We start from the raw sequence: 16,669 nt of genomic DNA on the forward strand, positions 1-16,669 counted from the left end.
CTCCATGGCTCAGGGAGCAGGGTTTCCAATGATTTCCATTCACTGGTTGCTCTTTGGAGGGATGCTTGACATGCACATCAGTAGAGTGTGTCACAGGTCCATCAGGGTGAATGAAAGGTGACTGGAGAGAAAGAAGGACCACTTTCACCAATGCTTGACTGAAATAGGTGCCGGTACTCATTAAAAGTCAAGCACTGCTTTTACTATAGATGCTAATGTGAACCAACTCTTTTATTCTATCTCTGTGATTTCCCTGTGCTCTTTCCCTTTCTCTCTCTCTCTCTCTCTCTCTCTCTCTCTCTCTCTCTCTCTCTCTCTCTCTCTCTCTCTCGCTCTCTCTCGCTCTCTCTCTCTCTTGCGCCATTTGTATCAATCAAACCATTGATGATGTCATCCATGGTCTGAGGGTGGTACAGAGGTCATGACCCATAGCAGTGTGTGTGTGTATATACAGTACATACTATATGTGTGTGCTTGCGTATATCATGCGTGAGTGTGTCTGCGCTCATTGCAGGTCCAGCCTCTAGCTTCCAGCCAGACGAAGGGGAGAGAGCAAGAGAGAGGGGGAAAGGACAGCGAGAGACTGAGTCAAGGGCCAGTGGGCAGGGATGGATGGATGGATAGAGGAGTGAAGGGATGTGGAGGAGTGGAGGGATGGTAGTTAGTCATTCACACTGAGGTCAGGTGTGAAACAGCCAAGATTGTGGAGGATTCACATCAATCATGTTACTGTTCATTCACCTTCACCATGTTACTGTTCCTTCACTTCCATCATGTTACTGTTCCTTCACCTCCATCATGTTACTGTTCCTTCACCATGTTACTGTTCCTTCACTTCCATCATGTTACTGTTCCTTTACCTCCACCATGTTACTGTTCCTTCACTTCCATCATGTTACTGTTCCTTTACCTCCATCATGTTACTGTTCCTTCACCTCCATCATGTTACTGTTCCTTCACCTCCATCATGTTACTGTTCCTTCACCTCCATCATGTTACTGTTCCTTCACATCCATCATGTTACTGTTCCTTTACCTCCATCATGTTACTGTTCCTTCACCTCCATCATGTTACTGTTCCTTCACATCCATCATGTTACTGTTCATTCACCTCCATCATGTTACTGTTCCTTCACCTCCATCATGTTACTGTTCCTCCACCATGTTACTGTTCCTTCACCTCCATCATGTTACTGTTCCTTCACCTCCACCATGTTACTGTTCCTTCACCTCCACCATGTTACTGTTCCTTCACCTCCATCATGTTACTTTTCCTTCACCTCCATCATGTTACTGTTCCTTCACCTCCATCATGTTCCTTCACCTCCATCATGTTACTGTTCCTTCACCTCCATCATGTTACTGTTCCTTCACCTCCATCATGTTACTGTTCCTTCACCTCCATCATGTTACTGTTCCTCCATCATGTTACTGTTCATTCACCTCCGTCATGTTACTGTTCCTTCACCTCCACCATGTTACTGTTCCTTCACCTCCACCATGTTACTGTTCCTTCACCTCCATCATGTTACTTTTCCTTCACCTCCATCATGTTACTGTTCCTTCACCTCCATCATGTTCCTTCACCTCCATCATGTTACTGTTCCTTCACCTCCATCATGTTACTGTTCCTTCACCTCCATCATGTTACTGTTCCTTCACCTCCATCACGTTACTGTTCCTCCATCATGTTACTGTTCATTCACCTCCGTCATGTTACTGTACCTTTACCTCCATCATGTTACTGTTCCTTCACCTCCATCATGTTACTGTTCCTCCATCATGTTACTGTTCATTCACCTCCATCATGTTACTGTTCCTCCATCATGTTACTGTTCATTCACCTCCATCATGTTACTGTTCCTTCACCTCCATCATGTTACTGTTCCTCCATCATGTTACTGTTCATTCACCTCCGTCATGTTACTGTACCTTCACCTCCATCATGTTACTGTTCCTTCACCTCCATCATGTTACTGTTCCTCCATCATGTTACTGTTCATTCACCTCCATCATGTTACTGTTCCTCCATCATGTTACTGTTCATTCACCTCCATCATGTTACTGTTCCTTCACCTCCATCATGTTAATGTTCCTTCACCTCCATCATGTTACTGTTCCTTCACCTCCATCATGTTACTGTTCCTTCACCATGTTACTGTTCGATTCACCTCCATCATGTAACTGTTAGTTCACCTCCATCATGTTACTGTTCCTCCACCATGTTACTGTTCCTTCACCTCCACCATGTTACTGTTCCTTCACCTCCATCATGTTACTGTTCCTCCTTCATGTTACTGTTCATTCACCTCCACCATGTTACTGTTCCTTCATCTCCACCATGTTACTGTTCCTTCACCTCAATCATGTTACTGTTCCTTCACCTCCACCATGTTACTGTTCCTTCACCTCCATCATGTTACTGTTCCTTCACCTCCATCATGTTACTGTTCCTTCACCCCCATCATGTTACTGTTCCTTCACCTCCATCATGTTACTGTTCCTTCACCTCCATCATGTTACTGTTCCTCCATCATGTTACTGTTCATTCACCTCCATCATGTTACTGTTCCTTCACCTCCATCATGGTACTGTTCCTCCATCATGTTACTGTTCATTCACCTCCATCATGTTACTGTTCCTCCATCATGTTACTGTTCATTCACCTCCATCATGTTACTGTTCCTTCACCTCCATCATGTTAATGTTCCTTCACCTCCATCATGTTACTGTTCCTTCACCTCCATCATGTTACTGTTCCTTCACCATGTTACTGTTCATTCACCTCCATCATGTAACTGTTAGTTCACCTCCATCATGTTACTGTTCCTCCACCATGTTACTGTTCCTTCACCTCCACCATGTTACTGTTCCTTCACCTCCATCATGTTACTGTTCCTCCTTCATGTTACTGTTCATTCACCTCCACCATGTTACTGTTCCTTCATCTCCACCATGTTACTGTTCCTTCACCTCAATCATGTTACTGTTCCTTCACCTCCACCATGTTACTGTTCCTTCACCTCCATCATGTTACTGTTCCTTCACCTCCACCATGTTACTGTTCAGTCACCTCCATCATGTTACTGTTCCTTCACCCCCATCATGTTACTGTTCCTTCACCTCCATCATGTTACTGTTCCTTCACCTCCATCATGTTACTGTTCCTTCACCTCCATCATGTTACTGTTCCTTCACCTCCATCATGTTACTGTTCCTTCACCTCCATCATGTTACTGTTCCTTCACCTCCATCATGTTACTGCTCCTTCACCTCCATTATGTTACTGGTCCTTCACCTCCATCATGTTACTGTTCCTCCACCTCCACCGGGTTACTGCTCCTTCACCTCCACCATGTTACTGTTCCTTCACCTCCACCGGGTTACTGTTCCTTCACCTCCACCATGTTACTGTTCCTTCACCTCCATCATGTTACTGTTCCTCCACCATGTTACTGTTCCTTCGCATTCACCATGTCACTGTTCCTTCACCTCCATCATGTTAATGTTCCTTCACCTCCATCATGTTTCTTCCAAGGTGGCATAGCAGTTCAGACGTCTTTTGTCCTCGTCTTGTTGTGTCCTGTGTATATATATATATTTACAACTTTTTTCACGTACATTATATATATTTTTTTCCATCAACTCATCTTCAAAACACTCTCCTGCAACCCGCCTCACCAATTTATATTTATAAAAAAGTATTATTTACCTCAAATCTGTAATCCTCCAAGAAGCTAGCCAGAAACTCAAAGAAGCTAGCCTGAAACTAGCCAGAAGCTAGCCAGAAGCTAATCCAGAAGCTAATCAGAAGCTAGTTCTGAAGCTAGTTAGCTTCTTTACTGGCAAATCGTTAGTATTCAGCTAACCACGGTTTGTGGTCATCAGCTATCCTTTAGCTCGAAAATCTATCGCCAGTTCTGTACAGCGCAGCGCGGCTCGGAACGGATCATACCGGACCAATTTTTCTCTCCATGTCCCTGGATTTCGACTGCTCTCTGGACATTCATACCCGGATCTCACAGCTAGCTAGCTGCTATCCGTGTGACTATCGGCCTTCGTCGATTCCGGAGCAAACATCAATTATTCCGGAGCTAGCCAGCTCCGTCAATCACTCCTGAGTTCCATCAATCACTCCTGGGCTGCAGTCGCCTATCCGGACCCGTTTTACTGCCTATGCGGAGCCCCACCGGGCCTTCACAACTGGACTGCCGACGTTATCTACCCGAAGGAGATCCGGCTGGCTCCTCCGTCGCGACGTTACCTGAACGCCCATCTGCGGCCTGCTAACCGTTAGCTGTCTTACCAGCTGCTATCTGAATAGACAATCGGACAATTTATTTATTTTTATTATTATTATGTTTTCTTCTTGGGCCTCTATAACTATATCTATTGTTTTTATTTTTGTTGTTGTTGTGTGATTTGGATTAATCCCCTCTACCACACGGAACCCCACTAATCTACTGACGGAACGCAAGAGGTGGCTAACAACAGACCTCCATCCTATGCTAGCTTGCTACCGATGGCCTGGCTAGCTGTCTAAATCGCCGTGACCCCCAACCAACCTCTCCACTCACTGGACCCTTTTGATCACTCGACTAAGCATGCCTCTCCTTAATGTCAATATGTCTTGTCCATTGCTGTTCTGGTTAGTGTTTATTGGCTTATTTCACTGTAGAGCCTCTAGTCCTGCTCACTATACCTTATCCAACCTATTAGTTCCACCACCCACACATGCAATGACATCTCCTAGTTTCAATGATGTTTCTAGAGACAATATCTCTCTCTTCATCACTCAATACCTAGGTTTACCTCCACTGTATTCACATACTACCATACCTTTGTCTGTACATTATACCTTGATGCTATTTTATCGCCCCCAGAAACCTCCTTTTACTCTATGTTCCAGACGTTCTAGACGACCAATTCTCATAGCTTTTAGCCGTACCCTTATTCTACTCCTCCTATGTTCCTCTGGCGATGTAGAGGTGAATCCAGGCCCTGCAGTGCCTAGCTCCACTCCTATTCCCCAGGCGCTCTCTTTTGACGACTTCTGTAACCGTAATAGCCTTGGTTTCATGCATGTTAACATTAGAAGCCTCCCTAAGTTTGTTCTATTCACTGCTTTAGCACACTCTGCCAACCCGGATGTTCTAGCTGTGTCTGAATCCTGGCTTAGGAAGACCACCAAAAATTCAGAAATTTTAATTCCAAACTACAACATTTTCAGACAAGATAGAACTGCCAAAGGGGGCGGTGTTGCAATCTACTGCAAAGATAGCCTGCAGAGTTCTGTCCTACTATCCAGGTCTGTACCCAAACAATTTGAACTTCTAGTTTTAAAAATCCACCTCTCTAAAAACAAGTCTGTCACCGTTGCCGCCTGCTATAGACCACCCTCTGCCCCCAGCTGTGCTCTGGACACCATATGTGAACTGATTGCCCCCCATCTATCTTCAGAGTTCGTGCTGCTAGGCGACCTAAACTGGAACATGCTTAACACCCAAGCCATCCTACAATCTAAACTTGATGCCCTCAATCTCACACAAATTATCAATGAACCTACCAGGTACCTCCCCAAAGCCTTAAACACGGGCACCCTCATAGATATCATCCTAACCAACTTCCCCTCTAAATACACCTCTGCTGTCTTCAACCAAGATCTCAGCGATCACTGCCTCATTGCCTGCATCCGTAATGGGTCAGCGGTCAAACGACCTCCACTCATCACTGTAAAACGCTCCCTGAAACACTTCTGCGAGCAGGCCTTTCTAATCGACCTGGCCGGGGTATCCTGGAAGGATATTGATCTCATCCCGTCAGTAGAGGATGCCTGGATATTTTTTTAAATGCCTTCCTAACCATCTTAAATAAACATGCCCCATTCAAGAAATTTAGAACCAGGAACAGATATAGCCCTTGGATCTCCCCAGACCTGACTGCCCTTAACCAACACAAAAACATCCTATGGCGTTCTGCATTAGCATCGAACAGCCCCCGAGATATGCAGCTGTTCAGGGAAGCTAGAAACCATTATACACAGGCAGTTAGAAAAGCCAAGGCTAGCTTTTTCAAGCAGAAATTTGCTTCCTGCAACACTAACTCAAAAAAGTACTGGGACACTGTAAAGTCCATGGAGAATAAGAGCACCTCCTCCCAGCCGCCCACTGCACTGAAGATAGGAAACACTGTCACCACTGATAAATCCACCATAATTGAGAATTTCAATAAGCATTTTTCTACGGCTGGCCATGCTTTCCACCTGGCTACTCCTACCCCGGTCAACAGCACTGCACCCCCAACAGCAACTCGCCCAAGCCTTCCCCATTTCTCCTTCTCCCAAATCCATTCAGCTGATGTTCTGAAAGAGCTGCAAAATCTGGACCCCTACAAATCAGCCGGGCTAGACAATCTGGACCCTTTCTTTCTAAAATTGTTGCCACCCCTATTACTAGCCTGTTCAACCTCTCTTTCGTGTCATCTGAGATTCCCAAAGATTGGAAAGCAGCTGCGGTCATCCCCCTCTTCAAAGGGGGGGACACTCTTGACCCAAACTGCTACAGACCTATATCTATTCTACCGTGCCTTTCTAAGGTCTTCGAAAGCCAAGTCAACAAACAGATTACCAACCATTTCGAATCTCACCATACCTTCTCTGCTATGCAATCTGGTTTCAGAGCTGGTCATGGGTGCACCTCAGCCACGCTCAAGGTCCTAAACGATATCTTAACCGCCATCAATAAGAAACATTACTGTGCAGCCGTATTCATTGATCTGACCAAGGCTTTCGACTCTGTCAATCACCACATCCTCATCGGCAGACTCGACAGCCTTGGTTTCTCAAATGATTGCCTCGCCTGGTTCACCAACTACTTCTCTGATAGAGTTCAGTGTGTCAAATCGGAGGGTCTGCTGTCCGGACCTCTGGCAGTCTCTTGCTGCTGGTGAGTCTCTGATCCACCTCTACGCAGATGACACCATTCTGTATACTTCCGGCCCTTCTTTGGACACTGTGTTGTTAACCCTCCAGGCAAGCTTCAATGCCATACAACTCTCCTTCCGTGGCCTCCAATTGCTCTTAAATACAAGTAAAACTAAATGCATGCTCTTCAACCGATCGCTACCTGCACCTACCCGCCTGTCCAACATCACTACTCTGGACGGCTCTGACTTAGAATACGTGGACAACTACAAATACTTAGGTGTCTGGTTAGACTGTAAACTCTCCTTCCAGACCCATATCAAACATCTCCAATCCAAAGTTAAATCTAGAATTGGCTTCCTATTTCGCAACAAGGCATCCTTCACTCATGCTGCCAAACATACCCTTGTAAAACTGACCATCCTACCAATCCTCGACTTTGGCGATGTCATTTACAAAATAGCCTCCAATACCCTACTCAACAAATTGGATGCAGTCTATCACAGTGCAATCCGTTTTGTCACCAAAGCCCCATATACTACCCACCATTGTGACCTGTACGCTCTCGTTGGCTGGCCCTCGCTTCATACTCGTCGCCAAACCCACTGGCTCCATGTCATCTACAAGACCCTGCTAGGTAAAGTCCCCCCTTATCTCAGCTCGCTGGTCACCATAGCATCTCCCACCTGTAGCACACGCTCCAGCAGGTATATCTCTCTAGTCACCCCCAAAACCAATTATTTCTTTGGCCGCCTCTCCTTCCAGTTCTCTGCTGCCAATGACTGGAACGAACTACAAAAATCTCTGAAACTGGAAACACTTATCTCCCTCACTAGCTTTAAGCACCAACTGTCAGAGCAGCTCACAGATTACTGCACCTGTACATAGCTCACCTATAATTTAGCCCAAACAACTACCTCTTTCCCAACTGTATTTATTTTTTATTTTTTTATTTATTTTGCTCCTTTGCACCCCATTATTTTTATTTCTACTTTGCACATTCTTCCATTGCAAAACTACCATTCCAGTGTTTTACTTGCTATATTGTATTTACTTTGCCACCATGGCCTTTTTTGCCTTTACCTCCCTTCTCACCTCATTTGCTCACATTGTATATAGACTTGTTTATACTGTATTATTGACTGTATGTTTGTTTTACTCCATGTGTAACTCTGTGTCGTTGTATCTGTCGCACTACTTTGCTTTATCTTGGCCAGGTCGCAATTGTAAATGAGAACTTGTTCTCAACTTGCCTACCTGGTTAAATAAAGGTTAAATAAATAAATAAATAAATGTTACTGTTCCTTCACCTCCACCATGTTACTGGTCCTTCACCTCCACCATGTTACTGTTCCTTCACCTCCATCATGTTACTGTTCCTTCACCATGTTACTGTTCCTTCACCTCCATCATGTTACTGTTCCTTCACCTCAATCATGTTACTGTTCCTTCACCTCCACCATGTTACTGTTCCTTCACCATGTTACTGTTACTTCACCTCCATCATGTTACTGTTCCTTCACCATGTTACTGTTCCTTCACCTCCATCATGTTACTGTTCCTTCACCATGTTACTGTTCCTTCACCTCCATCATGTTACTGTTCCTTCACCTCAATCATGTTACTGTTCCTTCACCTCCATCATGTTACTGTTCCTCCACCATGTTACTGTTCCTTCACCTCCACCATGTTACTGTTCCTCCACCATGTTACTGTTCCTTCACCTCCATCATGTTACTGTTCCTTCACCATGTTACTGTTCCTTCACCTCCATCATGTTACTGTTCCTTCACCTCAATCATGTTACTGTTCCTTCACCTCCACCATGTTACTGTTCCTTCACCCCCATCATGTTACTGTTCCTCCATCATGTTACTGTTCCTTCACCTCCACCATGTTAATGTTCCTTCACCTCCATCATGTTACTGTTCCTTCACCCCCATCATGTTACTGTTCCTCCATCATGTTACTGTTCCTTCACCTCCACCATGTTACTGTTCCTTCACCCCCATCATGTTACTGTTCCTTCACCATGTTACTGTTCCTTCACCTCCATCATGTTAATGTTCCTTCACCTCCATCATGTTACTGTTCCTTCACCTCCACCATGTTAATGTTCCTTCACCTCCATCATGTTACTGTTCCTTCACCTCCACCATGTTACTGTTCCTTCACCCCCATCATGTTACTGTTCCTCCATCATGTTACTGTTCCTTCACCTCCACCATGTTAATGTTCCTTAACCTCCATCATGTTACTGTTCCTTCATCCCCATCATGTTACTGTTCCTCCATCATGTTACTGTTCATTCACCTCCATCATGTTACTGTTCCTTCACCACCATCATGTTATTGTTCCTCCATCATGTAACTGTTCCTTCACCTCCATCATGTTACTGTTCCTCCACCATGTTACTGTTCCTTCACCCCCATCATGTTACTGTTCCTTCACCTCTACCATGTCACTGTTCCTCCACTATATTATTGTTCCTCCACCTCCACCATGTTACTGTTCCTCCATCATGTTACTGTTTCTTCACCTCCACCATGTTACTGTTCCTCCACCATGTTACTGTTCCTTTACCATGTTACTGTTCCTTCACCTCCATCATGTTACTGTTCCTTCACCTCCATCATGTTACTGTTCCTTCACCTCCATCATGTTACTGTTCCTTCACCTCCACCATGTTACTGTTCCTTCACCTCCATCATGTTACTGTTCCTCCACCATGTTACTGTTCCTTCACCTCCACCATGTTACTGTTCCTTCATCACCACCATGTTACTGTTCCTCCATCATTACTTTTCCTTCACCTCCATCATGTTACTGTTCATTCACCTCCATCATGTTACTGTTCCTTCACCTCCATCATGTTACTGTTCCTTCACCTCCATCATGTTACTGTTCCTTCACCTCCATCATGTTACTGGTCCTTCACCTCCATCATGTTACTGTTCCTTCACCTCCACCGTGTTACTGTCCCTTCATCACCACCATGTTACTGTTCCTTCATCACCACCATGTTGCTTTCATCTGTATCAAGTCTCTATCTTGGTCCTTCTAGATCAGTGAAGATGAGAAAATAGAGGAGGAGAAGAAGAAATAGAGGAGAGGAAGAAATGAAGAAGGATGGAAACCAGTCTGAGAAGTGATGAGCACCAGTAGCAACCATCTTGCACTATTTTAGTATTCAGACAGGGCTGTCGGCTGTGCAACACTAAGTCCCCTGTTCTGTTTAAACAGAGCCCAGTGACTGGGTAGAGGCTGGACTGGGTACACAGAGCCAGCAGGAAACAGGCAGGCCTAAACAGGCTTGACAGGAGGGAACACTCACAGCCAGCAGCAAAAGGGGTCCTGTGTGTGTGTGTGTGTGTGTGTGTGTGTGTGTGTGTGTGTGTGTGTGTGTGTGTGTGTGTGTGTGTGTGTGTGTGTGTGTGTGTGTGTGTGTGTGTGTGTGTGTGTGTGTGTGTGTGTGTAAAATACAACATCAAATCTAAGTTGTTCAAGTAGACAAAATGTTCAACTCAGTAAGTAAACAGTGGTTATTAAAAGTCATTATCCACACACTCAAATCATATTAGCAGTGTTTATGTCTGACACGTGATGGAACAGGGTGTGTGTTTGTGTGTGCTTGCTTGCTTGCACAAACTGTGTGTGTTAATGTGTGTGTGTGTGTGTGTGTGTGTGTGTGTGTGTGTTTGTTAATGTGTGTGTGTGTCTGCTAAGGAGGGAACAGTCTCGTTAGCAGGCCTTCCACAAAAACCAACAGCAAAACAAACATTTTAAAATGGTTCTGATGGTTATATGATTTCTTCATCCATAATCCTCAGTTACATGATTATACGGCAATTGTCCCAGTCCTATTTCTGATAGCCCAAACACTCACTTCTAATTGGCTGACTGTGTGTGTTTGTGTTTGTACATGACTGATCAAAGTGTAGACAAGCAGCACTGCACAAATGGGACAGAGGGGTGCTTGTGTAGGGGATGTTCACATACAGTAGGCCAGGGACCGTCAACTAGATTCAGCCACGGGCCGATTTCTTCTTCAGCAAACATAATTACAAAGGATTTGTAAACTGCAAATTGACCCAAGAAGCCCAAACAGATATAATATTGGACTAAAACATAATCATTTCAAACCTTGCTTACATTTGTATACGATCTCATACTGTATATCTCTCTATTATGGGTGGGAATGCTTTGGGCTGACAGTTGAGGAACCCTGAAGCAGCCTATACTGCTCTGAGTGTGTGTGTGTGTTTTAAGTGGATCTATGTTTGTGTTTATTCCGGCTGGCATGCCAGGCCACAGTAACACGCCCTAAACAAACATCATCATCCTAATCATCATGGTCACAGCGTAAACACACACACACACACACACACACACACACACACACACACACACACACACACACACACACACACACACACACACACACACACACACACACACACACACACACACACACACAGCCACAGCCAGGCAGGCAGGCAGAACACAGCGTTGCGGGTATGCTTGCCTTCCACAAACCAGAGCCACTTATCTAACCAAGGACACACACAGGCCTGGGGGAAGTAGAGAGGGACAGGGGAACTGACTGAGTGTGTACAGGGTCACACACATCCTAAACAGAGCTGCCCCTCATCAAGAAACACTGTGCCCTAACAGGCTCTGAAAGGGGATGTATGTGTGTGTTTTGTGATTGAGTGTGTGTCTGTGTGTGTGTGTGTGTAGGGATGATGGGGAGGGCCTGTGTTTGGCTCGCACATTGGTCCTCCTCATTAAAACAAACAGGACAAACAATGCTGTTCATACATTACACACACAGTTATTTTGAGACAGTTTTCAAAGCCATTTGTCATACAGCATTTGCAGAGAGATGCTGGGAAGATCAAAGTCAGTGTGTGCGTTTTGTTAGTTTGAGACGTTTGCTAATGAGACAGCTAAAATTGACTGCTCCTTATTTACACAGTGTAAGGTGTGTTTGTGTTTGGGAGAGAGTGAAAGAGAGAACGAGACAGACAGAGAGAGAGAGAGAAACAGAGAGAGAAAGAGGAGAGAGAGATTTTACATTCGACACAATTCGACATACCAATTAGGATCTGGCTAAAAATACTTGAATCAGTTATAGAACCCATTGCCCGTTATGGTTGTGAGGTATGGGGTCCACTCCCCAACCAAGAATTCATAAAATGAGACAAATAGCAAATTGAGACTCTGCATGCAGAATTTTTCAAAACTATCCTAAGTGTCCAACGTAAAGCACCAAATAATGCATGCAGAGCAGAATTAGACCGATTTCCGCTAATTATCAAAATTCAGAAAAGAGCAGCAAAATTTGTGACCTGTTGCCACAAGAAAAGGTCAACCAGTGAAGAACAAACACCATTGTAAATACAAGCCATATTTATGTTTATTTATTTTCCCTTTTGTACTTTCACTACTTGCACATTGTTACAACACTGTATATAGACATAATATGACATTTGAAATGTCTTTATTATTTTGGAACTTCTGTATGTGTAATGTTTACTGTTCATTTTTGTTGTTTATTTCACTTTTGTTTATTACCTACTTCACTTGCTCTGGTAATGTTAACATATGTTTCCCATGCCAATAATGCCCTTGAATTGAATTGAGAGACAGAGACAGAGAGAAAGAGAGAGAGAGAGCAGCGAGAGAGAAAGAGCAGAGAGAGCAGAGAGAGAGAGAGAGAGAGAGAGAGAGAGAGAGTGCAGGAACTCACATCTGTGTCGGGGCCTTTGTCGGCTCCAGGGCAAGAGAAGGTGACAAACTCATGGCACCTTTTGTGGACCACAAAACAGCACACTGTAGGAGAGGGCAGAAGAGACATGGGACAGTTAGATGGTAATCAGGAAAATTTCCCTATCTTTCTCCCTTACACATGACATGTAAACACACAACATACACACACACCATGACCAATCTAACTCTCCCCACCTCCATTCCCCAGCCACCCTCACCCTCCTCCCCTCTAGGAGAGCATCCAAACTGAACACAATGGGTCATCCAGTCATCCTCTATACACCAGCTCCAGGCTGCAGCCAGCAGTCATTCAAAAAGTGCCATCCAGGGGGATCACGTGACCCTTGAACGAGATGGCCGTGTGAACTAAGAGCTCCGCACAAGTAGATTACAATTCCTAATCTTACCTCCACTTCAAGTTCAAACTCATTTAGCTTTAGTAATTAAGTAATGGCGGCTACAAAAGGCGACACTACAGGTGACATTTTTACCCGGACTCGAGCATTAGCAACTGAAAAAGCCTCCAAGAAGAAGCTAGCTTCAGAAAAAGCTAGCGCCATTAGCCAGGAGCAAGAGGACCCGCTCCCCCCTGAGGCCCAACGAATGCCAACTTCACACTCTGTCGAAGACATCCTTTCTGAGTTGAGATCCCAACGTACAGAACTCAACACTAAATTAGATGCCATTAACTCTCAGCTCAGTGCGATAGGGGGCAAGGTGACAATCCTGGAAAATGCTTTGCCTGACATCAACGACAAGATAACCATAAACGCAGGGCGCCTGGACGAGGCAGAGGGGTGAATCCTATCCATGCAAAACTTATTGACAGATGCCATAGAAACAATAGCATATGCTAAAAAGAAAATCGAGCATCTGGAAGAGAAAACAGAGGACCTGGAAAACAGGGGGCGAAGGAATAATTGTGTTCTATTAAATCTGGGCCGAAAAAGAAGAGGGAAACATGCCACTGATCCCCTACCTGCAAGACAAACTTCCCGAGTGGCTCCACCTGTCCACCGGCCCAAAGAACTCGAGAAAGCTCACTGGGCAATGAGGCTCCCACCAGCAGCCAGACAACCATCGCGCCCAATCACCATACGTTTCCTGAGATTCACTGACAAGGAACGAGTCCTACAGGTGGCGAAAACCAACACCATCACAGTGGGAAACGCCAAACTCACTTTACACCAGGACCTGTCAGCTGGAATACGCCGAAAGCGCAGAGAGTTTGACGAAGTGAAGGAATACTCCATTGACCGAGGCATCTTCAGGGGATTCAAGTACCCAAACGAGCTCAGGATTCTTCACCAAGGAGCCCTGTAACACTTCAAAACTCCCAAAGAGGCAAAACGTTTTTTGAAAGATAATCCTGGTCAATGAGAAATGGACCAATGACTAAATGCGATTAATGCTATTACTAAATGAGGTAAGACAACATATAGCCGATATCCAAAGACCCACTCGCCCCGCTAAATGTTATTATAGCCGTCCAATCTATATTTATGTTCCTTTAGCTGAGAGGGATAGGCTCTATAGCCTAACCTAGGCCTACTAACGTTTCAGCCTACTTTCATTTCCCTGTTTTTTTGGTTTGTTTTTTTGTTGCTATTATTACTTGTGGTTCCCTATGTCCCTTGCGGGCGGAGCGGAGAGGATGAGGCATTTCTTTGGTGGGGAGAGACTGAGCAGGGGGGTAATAGATCCATCGGGACGTGTTGAGTTGTTTGGGAACTCGGCTGGGGTGTTCAGAGATTGTTATTTTATGTACACCATTTATTTTCCTTTTATGTGAACGCAGCTGTAACTATTATCCACTTTTACCCAGAGATGACTTGCACTAAAGTTCGATTACTGTTCGATGACGATGACTAGTACCTTAAATCTATTGACATGGAACTGCCATGGTCTCGGTCATGCAGTAAAACGGAAAAAGATACTATGTGCTCTAAAAAAGGAAAAAGCAGACATCGCGCTATTACAAGAGACACACCTCTGTGATGCTGAACATGCCAAACTCCACAGAGCTTGGATGGGACAGGTGTATTTCTCATCTTTCAAATCAAACAGTAGAGGTACAGCCATATGTATCCATAAGAATGTTCCATTCATAATTGACAAAAACATATCTGATCCGGAGGGGAGATTTATTTTGATAACTGGGTCACTATATGGTCAATCAATTACTATCTTAAATATATACGCCTCTAACACAGATAATCCTGCCTTCATGTCAAAAATGATAACCCTGTTCAATGAGCATTGTGTCTCCTTTGGCATGGTGGCCAGAGATTTTAATTGTACCCTTAACCCAACCCTAGACAAATCATCTCAAGTCCCCACCACAAATCCTAAATCTGCAAAGATGTTGAACTCTCTTACGAAAGAGATGGGACTGATAGATATCTGGAGAGAGAATAATAGCTCATCTATGGACTATACATACTACTCTAATGTCCATAACACCTACTCCATTATAGATACATTGGTAACTACATGGATAGACAACTGCACACAAGACAACAAAGATTCTCCTGTTTTTCTGGCCACAATGTGGGACGCTGCTAAAGCCACACTAAGAGGTCATCTAATTGCATATGCTTCCTCTAAGAAAAAAGCAATGGAAGCACACAGGCTAGATCTCGAGAGGGAGCTGGAATGTTGTGAAAAAGTATATAAACAATCCCCAGAGAGCTCCTCCTGGAGTCAACTTAAAGCAGCCAAAGCCAAACTGAATTTGGACTACACTCGGGAGATTAAAAAAATGGTTTTCTTTACGAAACAGAAATACCATGAGTATAGCAATAGGCCTAGTAGATTACTTGCTTACAGATTTAAAAAAGAGCCTTCAGAGCGTACAATCATGGCTATCCGAACAGCAGAGGACGAGGTCACATATGACCCCAAAAATATCTATTTAACTTTTCATGATTTTTACTGCAAACTATATACCTCTGAGAGAAAACACACGGAGGCAGAACTCCACTCTTTCCTAGAGGGAATCTCACTACCTAACCTATCAGAGAGTGACCAAGAAGATCTCAACTCCCCCTTCACTCCTGTGGAGATCCTGGAGGCAATTACCTCCATGCCACCCCAGGCCCAGATGGATTCCCCAGAGAGTTCTGCAAAGCTTCTTGGCCCCAGCTCCGCCCTATCTTCATGCCAATGCTGGAGGATTTTTGCAGAAACGGAGTTCTCCCAGACCCAATGCACACAGCTCGCATTACAGTGTTAGAGTGCTCGTCCTTCCGGCCCATAAGCTTGTTGGATTTCGACTACAAAATAATTACCAAATTGCTCGCCAAAAGACTAAACACTCTTCTTCCCAAAATAATAAAAGCAGACCAAACTGGATTTATTAGAGACAGATACTCTTCTGATAACATTCGCCGTCTTTTTGATATTATTGATCAATTAAATGCACAGAAGACCCCTGTCCTGCTGGCTTCACTGGATGCTGAGAAGACGTTTGACAGGATGGAGTGGAGCTTTCTGTTTTCAGTCAATATGGGCCCAAATGTTATTAAATGGATCAAACCACTATACTCTCATCCAAATGCCATAGTGACTACTAACGGACTGAACTCTGACAGATTCCCTCTGGAATGGGGCACAAGACAAGGGTGCCTGCTGTCCCCCCTGCTCTACTTGTTGGGGGCGGAGCCTCTGGCAGAGTTGATAAGGAGCAATCCAAGTATTATGGGTGTCTCTGTTATGCTGATGATGTCTTGCTCTACATATCCAACCCTGAGAAATCCCTCCCTCCCATTTTAGACACAATTGCTCAGTATGGCAAGTTTTCAGGTCATAAGATCAATTTTAACAAATCCACTGTCTGCCCTCTCAATATTTCACTCACCAGCTCTATGAATACACTATGTCCTTTCCAATGGAAGACACAGGGGTTTCAATACCTTGGGATCTTCATAACACCAGATCTGAATAGCCTTTTCAATGAAAATTATCTCCCACTCCT

General features: G+C 44.4%; 1 protein-coding gene across 2 annotated transcripts in view; it reads right to left on the reverse strand.

Annotated features, from left to right (window-relative positions):
• Positions 1 to 16,669, reverse strand: part of prkcab (protein kinase C, alpha, b) — a 215,227-nt gene that overhangs the window by 104,720 nt on the left and 93,838 nt on the right. For both annotated transcript variants that reach the window (XM_031814324.1, XM_031814325.1), the window contains exon 3: positions 12,674 to 12,756. In XM_031814324.1, coding sequence (XP_031670184.1) covers positions 12,674 to 12,756 — 83 coding nt within the window. The remainder of the gene's footprint in view (positions 1 to 12,673; positions 12,757 to 16,669) is intronic.

The sequence above is a fragment of the Oncorhynchus kisutch genome, unplaced genomic scaffold (genome assembly GCF_002021735.2).
Source record: "Oncorhynchus kisutch isolate 150728-3 unplaced genomic scaffold, Okis_V2 Okis06b-Okis10b_hom, whole genome shotgun sequence".
Classification (NCBI taxonomy): domain Eukaryota; kingdom Metazoa; phylum Chordata; class Actinopteri; order Salmoniformes; family Salmonidae; genus Oncorhynchus; species Oncorhynchus kisutch.